The 18,199-nt window shown below is 34.6% G+C and overlaps 3 protein-coding genes across 3 annotated transcripts in view; 1 reads left to right on the forward strand and 2 right to left on the reverse strand.

Moving 5' to 3' along the window:
• slc25a22b (solute carrier family 25 member 22b) overlaps positions 1-18,199 on the forward strand; it is a 473,977-nt gene that overhangs the window by 385,160 nt on the left and 70,618 nt on the right. The gene's annotated exons all lie outside the window — the stretch shown is intronic.
• sdhaf2 (succinate dehydrogenase complex assembly factor 2) lies at positions 1,092-9,036 on the reverse strand. Its single transcript, NM_001082864.1, is given in 4 exon segments — positions 1,092-1,455; positions 3,472-3,581; positions 7,193-7,404; positions 8,916-9,036. Coding segments are annotated over 4 exon segments (477 nt in total). The 5' UTR covers positions 8,943-9,036; the 3' UTR covers positions 1,092-1,327.
• polr2l (RNA polymerase II, I and III subunit L) lies at positions 10,362-17,949 on the reverse strand. Its single transcript, NM_001159825.3, has 3 exons — positions 17,876-17,949; positions 17,470-17,581; positions 10,362-10,708 (listed from the first exon to the last, which is right to left on the reverse strand). Exons 2-3 carry the CDS (start codon positions 17,562-17,564, stop codon positions 10,600-10,602), a joined length of 204 nt encoding a protein of 67 aa, NP_001153297.1. The 5' UTR covers positions 17,565-17,581; positions 17,876-17,949; the 3' UTR covers positions 10,362-10,599.

Genomic DNA, 18,199 nt, shown 5'->3' on the forward strand with positions numbered 1-18,199 from the left:
AAGAAGAGATAAACCAGAGCTGCGCCCCAAATGGCATACTATGTACTTATGCACTTACACACTCAACAGCATATACAAGTGCGTCCCAAATCGCACTTTTTTTTACACCATTTTGTAGTATAAACAGTGTAAGTAGTGCATTGACACTCAAAACTCCTAAAATAGTAAGTGCACTTTAAATACCCAGATGACAATGTAAGTAGTTATTCGTTGAGTGCGTCAAGTGTCCAACATTACAGTCTTCATTTTAATGGTTGAATCATTTGGGTTATTTGAAGAGCACAAATTACTTTTAGAGTTTTCAGTGTGAATGCACTACTTACACTATTTATTTTACAAAACGGTGTAGAATAGTGCATAAGTATGCGATTTGGGACACACCTCAAGAGATTTTTTCGCGTATCTTCAAAGCAGGATCCTTTAATGAGAACTCTCCATCTCTGTGTCGTTCATCCAAAAATTTGAACTACTGCAGCAAAGCACTCAGTTAAATACACAATTCAGTGGGAAGTGCTTTTTAGTGGAAACAGAAACTGTCATTACAGGTTTCCGGGTCTTGCCTGAAAGCAGGGGCGGACTGGGACAGCATTTTCAACCAGGAAAAGTTATTGAAGGTCAAGCCAAAATGAAGAGATGGGGGGGGTCGCGGTTGAGGGGGGGGGGTGGGGGGGTTGGATGAGCGTGATGCGCAATGTTTATGAAAAGATTAGAGGGGGTGTAGACGGCAGGTCAGAATCACAGTGGCAGGCTAGATAGACCTTCGGTGCTCCCTATGGCCAGTCCGCCCCTGCCTGAAAGTATCACCCGGCCATTTGTTAGACAAAAAAAGACTGGAACTTACACTAAGCATTATTACTTTGGAGACATGATACTGTATTTCCCGCAGGCATTCAGACCTGATGTGCCGAGAACTTACAATTTGTATTACTTTGCAGAAATGATACTGTCTCTTACACATAGTAAAACAATGTAAAAAAAAAAAACTAAGAAATTTGTAATCGAAAAGTGTTTAGGATGAAAAAACCCTCAAAGGTTTGCAATCTCTCGATGGAGAACAAACAGTGAGTAAATTTTCATCTTTAAGTGAACGATCCCTTCAAATATAATTTTATTATCATCAATTAAAGTATCAGCTGTACAGTATATGAGTGTATCATATTTAATTAAGATGTACCTGCAAGCATCCAGTATAATAGTCACTGCCAAATTTGAATTGAAACTTAAATTGACTATAAAATAGGACTCGTGTCTGTTCTCTTTAAATCTTCTGAGTGTGTGCTGCTGCTTAGTTGTGTTTATTATATAGTCTCTTGCATTGGTGTGAGTTTTAACTGCTCTTGTCCAGATACTCCAGGTTCGGGGCGTCCAGACGCTGCTCCATGTCTCTGTTTTTGGTGAACTCTTTCAGCATGTCCATCACCTCGCCCTGGTAAACCTCGGGGGTCGGCTGAGTGTCTGGCGAGACAAATACACAGGTCAAAAAACTTATTAAAACCCATTTACTACATGTATGCACGATATAGTCTTACTCAGTGCACACTGTAAAAAAAATCTCGCTGCCTACATTTTGTTGTTCAATTAACTGAAATTTTCAAGTCTTTTAAAGTTAACTTACAAACGGACTAAAAATATTAAGTTAAAACCTGAAAAACTGTTAAAATGAAAGGAACACTTCAATTTTTGGAGGAAATGTGCTTTATTTTTACAATACCCTTAGAGTTAAACACTCGAGTTTTATCATTTTTTAATCTTTTAATCCAGCCGGGCTTCGGGTCTGGCGGGAGCACTTTTAGCTTAGCTTAGCATAAATTATTGAATCGGATTAGACCATTAGCTTCTCACTCAAAACGTTCAAAAAAATACTTTCAATAATTTTCTATTTAAAGCTTGAGAGTATTTGAAAGTACACTCACTGGCTACTACACCATACTAGTACTGGATTGGACCCCTTTTTGTCTTTAGAACTGCCTTAATCTTTTGTGGCATAGATTCAGCAAGTACTGAAAATATTCCTCAGAGATTTTGGTTCATACTGACATGATATCATCATGTAGTTGCTCCTGATTTGTCAGCTACACATCCAGGATGCAAATCTTTTATTCCACCACATCCCAAAGATGCTCTATTGGATTTAGTTCCGGTGACTGTGGAGGCCATTTGAGTACAGTGAACTTAATTTCATGTTCAATAAACCAGTCTGAGATGATTTGAGCCTTATGACATGGCGTGTTATCCTGCTGGAATTAGCCATCAGAAGATGGGTACACTGTGGTCAATAAGGGATGGAGATGGTCAGCAACAATACTCATGTAGTCTGTGGTGTTGACACAATGCTCAATTGGTACTAATGGACCCAAAGTGTGCCAAGAAAATATCCCCCAGACTATTACACCACAAGCAGCCTGAACTGTAGATATGAGGCAGGATGGATCCATGTTTTCATGTTGCTGATGCCAAATTCTGACCCTAACATCCGAATGTCTAAGCTGAAATCTAGACGCACCAGAGCAGGCAATGTTCTTTTAATCTTCTGTTGTACAATTTTGGTGAGCCTGTGCGAATTTTAGCCTCAGTTTCCTGTTCTTAGCCGACAGGAGTGGCATCTGGTGTGGTCTTCTGCTGCTGTAGCCCATCTGCCTTAAGGTTGAATACCTCTGTTGTAATGAGTGCTTTGAGTTACTGCTGCCTTTCTATCAGCTGGAACCAGTTTGGCCATTCTCCTCTGACGTCAACAAGACATTTGCACCCACAGAACTGCTGCTCACTAAATATTTTCTCTTTTTCAGACCATTCTCTGTAAACACTAGAGATGGTTGTGCATGAAAATCCCAGTAGATCAGCAGTTACTGAAATACTCAGACCAGCCCGTCTGGCACCAACAACCATGCCACGTTTAAAGTCGCTTAAATCATCTTTCCTCCCCATTCTGATGCTCAGTTTGAACTGCAGCAGATCGTCTTGACCATCACTACATGCCTAAATGCATTGAGTTGCTGCTATGTGATTGGCTGATTAGAAATTTGCGTTAACAAGCAGTTGCACAGGTGTACCTAATAAAGTGGCCGGTGAGTGCATGTTCCTAGCTTAATCAGCCTAGAAAATATCAGCTTTTAATTTTCTGTTGGTCATAGAACAGAAAAGTCAAGCTAGAAATATTAAAATGATCAAAACTCTTTGAGTGAGAAGCTAATGGTCTAAATCGATTCAATGATTTATGCTAAGCTAAGCTAAAAACTGTTTCTTCCAAACCTGGAGACCGGCTGATAAAACTCAACAGTTTTTACTCTAGGGGACTTGTTAAATGAGCCTAAATCAAAACAAATGTGTAGTGCTCCTTTAAAATAATATAAAAAACATTTGTTGTCTGGACTTATGTATTTGACAGAGCAGTGCTTGGGGGTGCTTTCAATTGATAAAATGACTCAGTACATTCATTGTGTCCATTTATTTGTGTGCTGTCTTAATACATACCAGTTGCCCAGTAATAGATGTCCCAGTCATTGCTGGGTTCATTGATGAGTCTGTCGTACTGCTTCAGCTGAGATTCACTCATTGTGTTCAGGTACTGCTTTGCAAAAAGGCTGATTGCACAAATAAAAGAAGAAAAAAGTCCCAGTCAGAGTACTGTACTTTGATTTGGAGTTTAACACGTCAGTTTAATTTGTATTTAATTTAGTACTTGAAGATTTGAGGAATTACTGTGGATATTTTAGTATTGATGAAGTTCTGTCAAAATTGTTATTATTTTTTATTATGAGTTTATTTTTATGTTTTTATTTGAATTTTAGTGTTACAGATTTAGTAACACTAACAAAGCTATCCCTTAAATGACAGGACTTTCAATCATCTTGAGTGAACTATTCCTTTAATGACAGAATTTTCACTTATTTTTGAGAGAACTATCCCTTTAATGACAGAACTTTGATTAATTTATTAGTGAACCATCCCTTAAATGCCAATTTACATTAAATTTTTATTAAATATCCCTTTACTGAGTGAACTATCCCTTTAATGACAGAATTTTCCTTCATTTTGGGTGAACCATCCCTTTAAAGACAGAATTTTATTTATTTTTGAAGGAACTGTCCCTTTAATGGCATAATTTTTTGTGAACTATCCCTCTAATAACATACTTTACATTTGTGAGTGAACTATACTTTTTATGACAGTATTTTTCTTCATTTTGGGTGAACTATCCCTTTAATGACAGTATAATATACATTTTTTCGTTAACTATCCCTTAAATTACTTTAATGACAGAATTTAAATTTTGGGGTAAACCATCCCTTTAATGACAGAATGTTAATTTATTTTTGAGTGAACTATCCCTTTAAAGACAGAATTTGTCTTCATTTTGGGGTGATTTATCCCTTTAATGACAGTATTTTGTTTTGTTTGTCGAGTGAACTATCCCTTCAAAGACAGAATTTATTCATTTTTGAGGGAACAATGTTTTTAAAGCCAATTTACATTAATTTCTAAATAAAATATCCCTTTACTGAGTGAACTATCCCTTTATTTACATAATTTTCCATCATTTTGGTTGAACCATCCCTTTAAAGACAGAATTTTTATTTATTTTTGAGAACTATCCATTTAATGACAGGAGTTGTCCTCATTTTGGGTGAACTATCCCTTTAATGGCAGAATGTTCATTCATTTTTAAGTGAACTGTCCCTTTAATGATAATTTATATTCATCTTTTAATTAACTATCCCCTTATTGAAAGAACTAGTGTTGATTTTTAAGTGAACCATCCCATTGATGAAAAAATGTTCGTTAATTTTTGAGTGAACTGTTTCTTTAAAGACACAATTTGGCTTCATTTTGGGATGAACTATCCCTTTAATGAAAGAATGTATTAATTTTTGAGTGAACTATCCCTTTAATGACAGTATAATATACATTTTTAGTTAACTATCCCTTTAATGACTGAATTTTCATTTTATTTTTGTGTGAACTATACTTTAAAGACAGAATTTTGTTTTGTTTGTCGAGTGAACTATCTCTTCAATGACAGAATTAATTCATTTTGAGTGAATTATGACTTTATTGCCAATTTACATTAGTTTTTAAATTAAATATCCCTTTACTGAGTGAACTATCCCTTTAAAGACAGAATATTATTTATTATTGAAGGAACTGTCCCTTTAATGGCATAATTTTTTGTGAACTATCCCTCTAATAACATACTTTACATTTGTGAGTGAACTATACTTTTTATGACAGTATTTTTCTTCATTTTGGGTGAACTATCCCTTTAAGGACAGTATAATATACATTTTTTTTGTTAACTATCCCTTTAATGACTGAATTTTTATTTATTTTTGTGTGAACTATACTTTAATGACAGAATTTAAATTTTGGGGTGAACCATCCCTTTAATGACAGAATCTTTATTCATTTTTGAGTAAACTATCCCTTTAAAGACAGAATTTGTCTTCATTTTGGGGTGATTTATCCCTTTAATGACAGTATTTTGTTTTGTTTGTCGAGTGAACTATCCCTTCAAAGACAGAATTTATTCATTTTTGAGGGAACAATGTTTTTAAAGCCAATTTACATTAATTTCTAAATAAAATATCCCTTTACTGAGTGAACTATCCCTTTATTTACATAATTTACCATCATTTTGGTTGAACCATCCCTTTAAAGACAGAATTTTTATTTATTTTTGAGAACTATCCATTTAATGACAGGAGTTGTCCTCATTTTGGGTGAACTATCCCTTTAATGGCAGAATGTTCATTCATTTTTAAGTGAACTGTCCCTTTAATGATAATTTATATTCATCTTTTAATTAACTATCCCCTTATTGAAAGAACTAGTGTTGATTTTTAAGTGAACCATCCCATTGATAAAAAAATGTTCGTTAATTTTTGAGTGAACTGTTTCTTTAAAGACACAATTTGTCTTCATTTTGGGATGAACTATCCCTTTAATGACTGAATTTTTATTTTATTTTTGTGTGAACTATACTTTAATGGCAATATTTTGTTTTGTTTGTCGAGTGAACTATCACTTTAATGACAGAATTTAATCATTTTTGAGTGAACAATGATCTTAATGCCAATTTACATTCATTTTTAAATTAAATATCCCTTTACTAAGTGAACTATCCCTTTAATGACATATTTTTCATCATTTTGAGGTGAACTATCCCTTTATTGACAGAATTTATTAATTTTTGAGTGAACTATCCCTTTAAAGACAGAATTTGTCTTCATTTTGGGGTGATTTATCCCTTTAAAGACAGAATTTTGTTTTGTTTGTCGAGTTAACTATCTCTTCAATGAAAGAATTAATTCATTTTTGAGTGGACGATGTCTTTACTGCCAATTTACATTAATTTTTAAATTAAATATCCCTTTACTGAGTGAACTATCCCTTTAATGACACATTTTTTCATCATTTTGAGGTGAACCATCCCTTTAAAAAAATAATTTATTAATTTTTGAGCGAACTGTCCCTTTAAAGACAGAATATTTATTCATTTTTGTGTTAATTATCCCTTTATTGACAGAATTTATACATTTTTGAGTAAATTATCCCTTTACAGACAGAATTTTTATTCATATTTGAGTAAACTATCCCTTTAAAGACAGAATTTGTCTTCATTTTGGGGTGATTTATCCCTTTAATGACAGTATTTTGTTTTGTTTGTCGAGTGAACTATCTATTCAAAGACAGAATTAATTTATTTTTGAGTGAACGATGTCTTTAATGCCAATTTACATTGATTTTTAAATTAAATATCCCTTTACTGAGTGAACTATCCCTTTAATTACATAATTTTCCATCATTTTGAGGTGAACCATCCCTTTAATGACAGAATTTATACATTTTTGAGCGAACTGTCCCTTTAAAGACAGAATGTTCATTCATTTTTGTGTTAATTATCCCTTTAATGACATAATTTATTAATTTTTGAGTAAATTGTCCCTTTACAGACAGAATTTTCATTTATTTTTGAGTGAACTATCCCTTTAAAGACGATGTTCATTCATTTTTGTGTTAATTATCCCGTTAATGACAGAATTAATTTATTTTTTAGTGAATTGTCCCTTTAATGACAGAATTGACAATTTAATGACATTAATATTTGTGAGCTTTCTCTTTTATTTTTAAAGTTCATTCACTTTAACTGCAGGTGTAATCGAGGCTGTGTTGTGGTGTGTTGTGTCAGCCTGACCTGAGCAGGATGCAGTTCTCCAGCATGCCTCTCTTGCGGCTCTCGTACAGCAGTCTCTTCCTCTTGATGTCCAGAGCTTCTCCTGCTCTCTCCTGCCAAGGCGGCAACGGGATCTCAAGGATGGTCGGTTCTGGAGCATCGCCACGGTAACCTCGATAAACCACTGGACACACAGTGGGACGCAGAGATGCCCGACACACAGAACAAACAACCTGAGAATACAACACATATTAGACAACCATGAAAATCTGTTTGCTCCTGTCAACATAAACAATAATAAACACCAATAAATGTAGGATTCATCTGACATAAGCATAAAAGAAACCATCCTTTTGAACTCTCAGTGTGTATACTATTTTACACAGCATTATGAATGAAACACTTGTTTGTTTTTAGCACCATAATCACCTTCTGTGATTATTTTCAGGGCAAGAAAATTGTGTTTTTTTTATAATTAGTTTTTCTAATCAACTATAACTTATTAATAATGGCATAGTTAGGGCAGCACGGTTGCGCAGTGGGAAGCACGATCACCTCACAGCAAGAAGATTGCTGGTTCGAGCCTCAGCTAGATCAGTTGGTGTTTCTGTGTGGAGTTTGCATGTTCTCCCCGTATTGGCGTGGGTTTCCTCTGGGTGCTCCGGTTTCCCTCACAAGTCCAAAGACATGCACTATAGGTTAATTGGGTAAGCTAAATTGTCTGTAGTGTGTGTGTGTGTATGGATGTTTTACAGTGATGGGTTGCAGCTAGAAGGGCATCCTCTGCCTGAAACATATGCTGGATAAGTAGGTGGTTCATTCCGCTGTGGCGACCCCAGATTAATAAAGGGACTAAGCCGGGAAAAAAAATGAATTAATGATGGCATAATAATTGTGTTTTATCATAAAACCCAATCCCTTATATACAAAATCCTTATATATTTTAAATAATACTGAATCAAAATATAGGAAAAAATTATTTTCACTTGTTAATACTTACGTAAACATGGATATTATTTTTGGAAATCATAAACTTATGTATTTGCTGCAACGCATTTAATTTAAGTGGTGTATAAGCTTTTTAATACTATTATTATAATTTCATATTTTTTTATTTAGCTTATTTTAATCTGTTTCTGTTTTTTAATCAGATTTTACCTATTCATATAATTTACTATTCATATAATTTCCTATTCATGTAATTTACAATAAAGTGAATGCATTTTTATTTAATTCTATAATTCACTATGTAAACAACTTAACATGTTTACAAATGTTACTTTATATTTTCAGTTCTTGTTTTAAATGTTATGTATAAAACATTTTGATTATTAACAATGTTTTTGACAATTATGAATGCAGTAACTTGAGGAGGGGGAAGGAGTTTGCCACTTTCATAGTGTTTTGTCACAAGCTATTACAAAAGCGTGTATATATATATATAAAACAACATTATTTTTACAATAAAACCTTATAAGAAGAGGAGACAACAAAAATTTTAATCTGATGTTGATCTGATACACCATTAATACAACCTGTAGTTTTAGGTTTATAATTTCCATTTTAATATATTTAAATGTATATATGTTTTATACATTTTAATAGTTGCTTTAAATAGCTTTAAAGGTAATACCCTTATGCAGAATGACGATGATCTCTCTATATTCAGACACGTGAGGTCAAATAACATCTTTAAAATTCTGTCGCCACAAAATGAACACAAAGCACAAAAACATAACGTTACCTTTCTAGCGATATTTGCTGAAAACATGTTATCGTGTCGTTTCTTCCCTGCTTTAAGGCTTTAATAATCAGGTGTTTCCCTGTCTATTGCCTTTTCATTTTGAAGGAGAGTTTATGCAACTGTTTCGCAACGAGAGCCGGAAGCGCAGCCATGTTGGTAAGGTCAATATCATCTTCTTATTTGAAGGTTATTTGAATGTTGCTTTAAATATATTTTAATGTCGTGTGTTTTAACCTTTGATGTTTTTTTTTCTTCCAGACTGGCACGTGTAAGTTTAACAAAGATGAAATGACTAAACGTCGACATTTGTTTCCGTGGGAATGTATTTCTGTGAGCACTTATAAAACGGAAGCACACTCATTAATTTTTAAAGCAACAGTTACTGATTATCCGTCGAATTTCCATTTATTTCGCGTTTGCTAAAACAAAATTAAGCTCAAAATCTGTTTAATATCTTAATAACTAAAATTATATTCCAAAGCCTAAAAGTAATGCATTAATTCCTTACAGTTTAAATTGTATTAATGTATATGTAATGTAACTTAAATGAAATGTATTCCAAATAGAAATGACACTGGTTACAAAAATATTAATGGGGTGAAATTTGTTTCATCAAAATTATATAGAAATTTCATCTGTTTTATTACTGATTTAATTAGTTTCTGCTTTGGTCTGTTTCTGTAAGTAACGTTTACTTGTTGACATTACTTAAGTACAAAATAAATATGAATTTAATGTTCAAATATGTCATTATAACTACAATATGATGTTTAACTGATCCATTTTGCTTTAAATTGTAATTATAGCACTATAGATTAATAATTATAGAACAGTAATTACTTGTTATTATGAATGTATTTTTTAAGCTTTAGTATTATTACTAATTAGGTTTAAACTTATTTTGTGTATGTGTGTGAGACTAGTCTAGGGCTTTAACAAACATATTTTAGGTAGCTGTTTGGTTAATTTTAACTTTGTTTCAATTAAAAATGTGCTTTTTAAATAAAGTGTTTCTAAATGATTCAGTAGTATTGAACAAACTATCTGAACGACCGACTTAATGAATCACTCGTTTACTTGTTGACATCTCTCAAGTACAAAATAAATATGGATTTATTGTTCAAATGTGTTATCAACCACACTTCGGTATTTAATAGATCCATTTTTGCTTTAAATGATTATTATAATACAATAGCTTTATAATAATAGCACAGTAATTATCTGTTGTTTATTCATTTTTATGAATGTTCATAATTCATAAGCTTTAATAGTACGCTTTAGGTTTAAACTTCTGTGTGTGTTGTTATATCTTAGGTAGTTGTTTGGTTAGTTTTACATCTAATGTTTATAATTCAATTAAAAATGTGCTCTTTGAACAAAGAGAGTCAGTGTTTCTAAATGATTCAGTTGTTTTGAACTTCAATGAATCACTCATTCAGACAAAGAGTTATTCTCTGTTTATGAGACATTTGACAGGTGAAAAAAAAACAAGCAGAAGATACATTTCAATCTTTATTTAACAAAACCCTAATAAACAAAAATTCAACATCACAAGTGTGTTTCTTCAGATTTGGTCTAATATCCATGTCAGAACTCATGTCTGTATCTTTGAACAGGATCAAGTCTTTGAAAATATGAGGAGAGGCTGAGCGGGATTTTCATCTTCAAATGGCGAGGACGCTCCTCATTTCTCCAGCGGAGCATAATTCAACAACTTCTCAATTAGATCCACATGGGACAGAAGCATTCGGCGGCAGCAGTATCTCTTCAAACCCAGAGCATCAAGAGCGTCACTGTGAACAAAAAAAGTAAGATTTAGAGCAATGCTAATGCCATCACATGAAGAGTAAAGGCTTGCACACACCAGGACGCTTTTTACTCTCTCTTATTAATCAACGTTTTCCAATAAATTTTTCAGCGTTCAAACTGGGGCCTGTTTCAGTAAGGAGGTTCAAACAACTCGGAGTTTAAACTTGAACTCTGAGTTGATTTACCGAGAGATTAAAAACTCTGAGTTTTCGGTTTCAGAACAGCTGATCTGAGTTGGGTCAATCAACTTTGAGTAGACCAACTCAGAGTAAAGCGCGCGCACCGTGAGACATTATCAATGGAGCGCAGATATTACGAGTGACCATGGCAACATCTTAAAAAAAGAGATCAGCATTTCTTTCTCCAGCTGAACTTGATGTGCTCATGCAAAGTTATAGCAAATATGAGTGTATATATTTAAAATGAAGCAACCATCAGTGAAACAGAAACAGCGTGGGAAAACAGCTGCTCAAGTTAATGAGTAATTCTTAATTTTAAGTATTTAAACATTTTAAGTATAATAAAATAAGTAATGTAATGTGTGACGTTTATACTTTTTTCTAAACTTTTATACACTTTTATCAGTTTTAATAGATTTAACAGCGCACTTGTTATATGTCTGCCTTTTTATTGATCAAGTGATAGAGGTTGATATAACATTAAGAAGGTAAGCAGTAATAAAATAATTTAAACAGAATAATAATCCCATTAATCTAGTAACAGTGCCTGTCAAAGGTTAAGCTAATTATTTATGAAAAAAAGGACAAGCCTCGTACGTGACTTTGTTCTGTGTGTGCAAAAATGTAGGCAATAGCTGTGTTTTCATCAAAATATAGGCTATTACATAAATTTGTGCAAAACTGGAATAACGCCTAAAAATAAAGCAGCGTTTTTATCCAAAGAGTCGAAGAGAACACAATCGTCACTTCCTGATTAACTTGCGCCAAATATCAACAGTAAAAACAGAATCACTGCGGTAGAAGAAGCTGCATCAATGATTTTTTATTTAATTAATGTACCTGAGCCTCAGAAGACAATTGACACACAATGAACACGTGGGGGCGTTTGAAGCCAGACGCGGAGATCTTGACACGCTCCAGACGCTCGGAGGTAATTAATAATATAAACTAATACTGAAACAGTAAATGCATTTTAGATTGACTAAAACACCATTTAAGATGTTCTGCAGTGTGCTCAGTCTGCTGGTTTGTTTTTTCACACACATTTTTATCATCATCTCTAACAAACCATTTTTTAATGTACATACTGTAATTTAAGTGCACTTCGTAGTTTATGTGCATCTTATCAAATAAAAGTTTAACCCACTCAGTTATGCACTTGTTATATTATGCGTATTTTCAAAAGTTATGTGAATCATGACGTTTCCATCAATCGTTTTTATGCACATCTCCAAAATGAGCTCTAAAATAGGTGTGTGGAAATGTAAGACTAATGCGAGAAATGCCGCTTCATCTTTAAAAAAGGGGAGGAGACCGACAGAAACTCAGAGTTTAGAGAATAAAACCTGCTCCGGACCAGGTTAGATTCACAGAGTAAGTTACCACGGTAACTGACTCTGAGTTAAAGTTAACTCTCTTTTAGAAACAGGCTTGACTTACCCTGCTTTCTCGAGTTTAACAAACCTGCCATTTTGAAACAGAAAACCCAGAGTTTGTCTCATTTCAGGGTTAAACTACTCTGAGTTTTCACTTAACCTGCTTTCTGAAACAGGCCCCTGATGAACAGAGGGAATGCACAAAAACCCCATATTGGGGGTGTTTTCATCCACTTTGGGGTGATTTTGAGCCTTGGCCACAGCTTCCTCTGTTTCAGCAAATAGAATAATATTTGGTGACATCTTATTTTGACACATATTTCAAGGAAATACTTTGAACGTTTAAAAAAAGAAAAAGAAAAAAAAAAACACTCAACCCGACTACACTTTAGTTATGTTCGGGGTTGTTTTTGTCCCATTGACCTTTGTTACGACTGAAGTTTATTTATTTATTATTGCAGATTGTACTCTTTCTTTTGTCCCGCCTACTTGTTGTTTTTCTGTTGTCTCATATGCTCCCATACCAGCGTGATTCCCTGTTCTGAGTGGCTGCTGGTCTCAAAAGCCTGTATATAAGGGAGCTTCCGGCAGGGATCGGAGAGCTCATTTCTGTGCTTTCGGTGTTTGGAGTGGAGCTCCAGGGTTTCCCTCACCCCTCCGGCCGACGACCAACAACCAACATTGTATTGATGACCATCATATGTTAAAATATTTTTGAGAGTTTGAGCTTGTAGGGGTGACCTGCCTATTTATTTGATTACTTTTGACTTTATGTTAGGGAGTCAGGTAAGATTCTTGTATTTTTCTTTAAATAGTAATAGGTAATTTAGTGGATTTACTTTATAGATTCTTTTGTTTGTTATTTTTGCCTGTGGTCAACCTGAAGAAATGCTCATTTATATTAACCACCTTTTTCTATAATAAATCAATTCATATATATACTCTCAACAAAGTGTGTGAGTTTGGTTGTCGACTGAAGGGAATCTTTTGCTTTAAGTTTTGTTTTGTTTGGGAAATCCACTACCCCAACACATTTGTTTTTTCTTCGTTTATTATGCCCTTTTTGTTTCCCCTAGACTTGGGGCATAATACCTTCATTGTAATCACATTTTTTGATTGCAAAGCCACAATCGCATATAATCATGCATTATTGATTATTGCTGGTTTTACCTGTTGGGAAGTGGAACAATTATTAACTTTTACTGTTGATCATCAGTTGCAGAAAAAAAAATGAGTTTCTTGCTTATATATGGAGTATAGTGTGCATGTATGTGTAAGGGTGTAATCACACTATGCTATCCGAACCGTGCCCAGGCCCGTTTCCCAGATCGTTCGAGAAGTGCGAGTGCTCTGAATCGGGTGCAGTTGGCTGGCTTGAAAGAGGTGTGCCAGAACGTGGTTCACTTGGGCTTTGGTGCGGTACGCTTGTAGTGTGAGTAAAGCGCGTCTGAGCCCGAAACTGAAGTCAAGATGTGACTTTTACGGGATTGTTTTATATGGATTTATTAATCATTCCTACTTTTCAATGAAGGCAAACCCCTCACTGCACTACAGCTGCACCTTAAGCAAACCTCCTAATTCCTGCAGCACGAGGACTTTATGGTTGTTTATGAGCGTCAAAAGTGGCTGATCTTCTCGTGGAAATGTTGGACTGCGTGACACTCAAACGATATAACTAAAGCAATCTCCCCAGTGCTGAGCTTTTTTCTGTTAAACTGAACAGTCACATCATCGATGACGCATGCATGCTCAGGTTCGGTAGCTAAAAAATGCAATGTGAGTGCAGTACGATGGGACAATCGCGCTTCGGCATGGTTCAAGGCAACTGTACAGTACCTAATGTGAGTACACCCTAAATTTGGCCACAACTTTCTCCGTTTCAGAAAATGTTAAGATTTTTGGGGACAATCTTATTTTCTCATATTTTGGGAAAATGCTGTGAAAATTTTCAAAAATTCAACAATTACACTCTGGGCAAATTGACTACACTTTCGTTATGTTTGAGGCTGTTTTTTCCCCATCGACTTTCATTATAATGACATTTTTTGATTGCAAAGCCATGAAACCATATAATCATGCACTCTTAAATATAGCTGGTTTCCCTGTTAGGATGCAGGAATCAATTTTTACAATTGATCAACAGGTTGCAGAGCAAACATTCTTAGTTCCTGGTTTTTATATGGAGTATATGGTGTGTGTAAGAGAGAGACCTTTGCACACTTATCTTGATATATCGGAGAAAATCAAAACCAGCTGATCAGCTCTCAGAGCATAGTTAACATAGTAAGTGTATTTATGCATGCACTTTTATAATTAGTTGTTTTTCTCCACAGAATTCCATATAAAAGCCAGAAACTTCTGTTGCACAAGCCTATCTAAAGGGTTAATGCTGCCAACTGATGATCATCGGCAAAAATTATCTCTTCCCAATAGGGAAAACCTCCAACAATCAAGAATGCATGATTATATGGTGTCATGAATTTGCAATCATAAAAATGTCATTACAATGGAAGTAAATTGGGTAAAAACAGCCAGCAACATAATGAAAGGGTAGTCAATTTGCCCAGAGTGTAATTGTTAAACGTCTTAAAACTTTTCAAAGCATTTTCCCAAAATGCGTGTCAAAATAAGATTTGTCTCCAAAAATAATTCAATTTGCTGAAACAGAGAAAGTTGGGGCGTAATTAAGCTTTAAAATCACCCAAAGCAGATGAAAACATCTCCTGCAGCACAAGGTTTAAAGGATAATATGCATCTAGCCAGTTGTTCATGAAAAACAAAATCTATTTTTTAAAGGGTCACAAAACACCAAAACACATTTTTTGAGCTGTTGACAGTCATATAAGTGTCCCACACTGCTAAAAACACTATTAAGACACATATATCTCACTAAAAAGTGAAAATTGGTTGTTTTTGCGTTATTTCTAGCTAATTCGTACTTCCGGTTTGTAACAATTTTTTTAAGCTGCGTCACGGCCATGAGATCTTAGCGTGTATTCCAGCGTGTAGACTGGACGTCTGTACCTGGGAGTGTCTTATTACGTCTATAAGTGTGCTGCATTAATGCACGAGTAAGATTCGGTTCAAACCAATCAGCGCACTCTATTGTGCAACTTCACTAACATTCATTAATGTTACAGTGTTCAGACAGCAGAGACGCCACATTATGTTGGCAAAACAAGCGTGAAGGGTTGCTTTTATAATTTGCTGCAGTGAAGGTTTTGTTTTCATTTTCTCTGTATGAGCGCACAGCTGGACCACGTGTGGATTACAGTGCATGCGACAACAATGCATGTCTAAGGAACTTTTTTTTTTTTTTACCCGAGAACTTTTCTCATCTGGAAATGGTGAGATCCGGATTTGCCGCTCGTCTCCTCTTAATAAAGACGCGGCTCTAGTTGGTGTTGTTTGTCCTGTCTCTACAGATTTGATAAGGGAGCGAACAGTGCCCTTTGCTTTTTCAGATGGCAAAGTTAGTTTGTATCGAACTAACTGTTACACGGAGTGTGAACATGTTAGCACCACAATCAAACTTACCATCGTGTAGGATTTTCACTGCATTTTGTGACAGGAGTAACACACACGACTTTCTGACCCTACCTGCCGAGTGCATCTAAGTTATTGAGAAATTCAGAGGTTTTTTTTCCCTCATTTGCTGTGCCGTATCAAACATTGCATGAAAGATACAAGCTTAGAGCAGTTCCTCAAATCAAATACCTCGTTTGTCACGAGGGGCATGAAGATATTCCCTGAATAAAAGAGCCAAACTGCAGTTAATGTCCACCATTTAATAATTTGTCAAATAATTTGATTACTGATGTCCACGTAAACACAGTCAGTCTTTCTCCCCTGTGTGTGTGTGTGTGTGTGTGTTTTGACTCTGAAAATCAGCACGTGCCCAAAATGACACTCCCATTTTTATGCAAATTTTTACAGAACCCTCTTTAATTTGCTCCTCCGACACTCCCTCCTAAACAGAGCTGGACACGCCCACTTTCCTGACTTTTTCCAAAGTAGAGGTGTGAAAACACCCTCTGAAACAAGGAGGTTTCATGGCCCTATAAGACTGAATGGCTTTTTTGCATAGCCAATTGTAAGTACATTATCTTACTTATAACATGGCAACTTGCCACAAAAGAAAAAAATCAGACAAAATAATGATCTGAGCCATAATAATTAACTAGCAGCACTTTTTTTTTAAATGAAATTTAGTGCTGTGGGAATTACTTAAATAACAAGGTGCTTTTCTATGTGCCTGTATGACCAAAGATTAGAATTCTAATTAGAAAGATGAGCAGTCTTTATTGTCCACACATGTGGAAATTCATATTTGGCCTCACAAAATGTTACTAAACATCATATGGCTTCCTACACCATGGATTACCAACACACAACCCTGTTTCTAAAACCACAAACAGATTCACAGTGTCACAGAACAACATATAAACTACTTCATGGTCATTTGTTCAATATAGTCATAGCTGATGTATAAAAGATTTCCTTAAAAATGTTTGTTTTAGCTGCAGGTGTTTTTCAATTATAAGATGTATTTCACATAGTGCTGGGGGAAAATTAATCGTGATTAATCGCATAAAAAAATGTTTTTTTTTTTTTTACATAATACGTGTGTGTATTGTGTATGCTTATTATGGACATATAAACATAAAGATGCATACATTTAAGGAAATAATTATTTATATTTACATATAAAATATATATGATGCAAATAATAAATTTTAAATATCTATGCAAAATCTATACCTTTATGCATGAGTGTATTTCACATACACAATAATTATATAAATATATATAATGCACAAGTATTGCTTATGTCAAAACAAACTTTTATTTTGGATGTGGCTAATCACAATTAATCTTTAACTTAGAGTCGTTTTTCAGGTTTTTAATAAATCTGTTTAAATTCAGTTTGGTTTGATGCTTGTATGTAAGGCCAATGCTGGCTTTATTTTGTTAATAATAATAGTAATCTGTATAATAACATTAATCATATTAATCTGGCAAAATTCGTGCTGCCAGTCAACCGGTCCGCATGAGCACCCCAAACACAATATTTTGACTAAAGTTAGTAAAGAGGACTAGTAAGGAGTGCTTTACTCCTTAGCCAAACAAACAAATAAATAAATAAATAAACAAACGAATTTAGGACACATTTTAGTTTCATAAACGTACCCTTCTGTATACTCCGCTTGAAGGAGACCCAAATACGCCTCCCATTTGTTCCCAACAATTTTCCCACAAGTGAAGCAGCGAACAGGGATGATCATGATGAAGGACGAGTTGCCTGAATTGAAAAAAAAATGTAGAGGTTTATTTAATAACACACAAGTTTGTGCAATTCAGACTGCGTAATAACGAATACAAGTAACACAAAACTCAGTAACTTAATAGATGTTGAGCTATAAATGTACACAAGAATGTAACACTGAAGCAGTCTACAGCAACATACAGTAACACTGAATACGTGACAGTGCGGTTCAGCTCGAGATTATTTCCTTATATGCGAACTCAAAACTAAACCCCAAATATTACACCCTCTCATTTTGACTAAAGAAGCGAGCAAATTAGAAAACATTACCAAAACAATCTCGCACGCTACACACGTTCCTCTTGCGCGGCTTATAACAGATAGACTTCCGTGTTGCGTCTTTCTAACACGCTCGGGTGAAAACAAGGTTATAGGAAACGTTCCGTGAAGCGAAATGAGCAACATACGAAAACTTTCTTCTTCTTTTGTTTTAGTGGCGGGCTGGTGTTGAGAAAACTCCTTCAAAATGTGTGAGGTATAATCTTTAAAAAGTAAAAGTAAGTAAGCAAGAAAATATTTATTTATGTAGCACCTTTCCTAGACGTTGAGTAACAAATAGCTTTACAATTAGAGAAAACAAGTAAAAGAACACAT

The sequence above is a fragment of the Danio rerio genome, chromosome 7 (genome assembly GCF_049306965.1).
Source record: "Danio rerio strain Tuebingen ecotype United States chromosome 7, GRCz12tu, whole genome shotgun sequence".
Taxonomy (NCBI): Eukaryota; Metazoa; Chordata; class Actinopteri; order Cypriniformes; family Danionidae; genus Danio; species Danio rerio.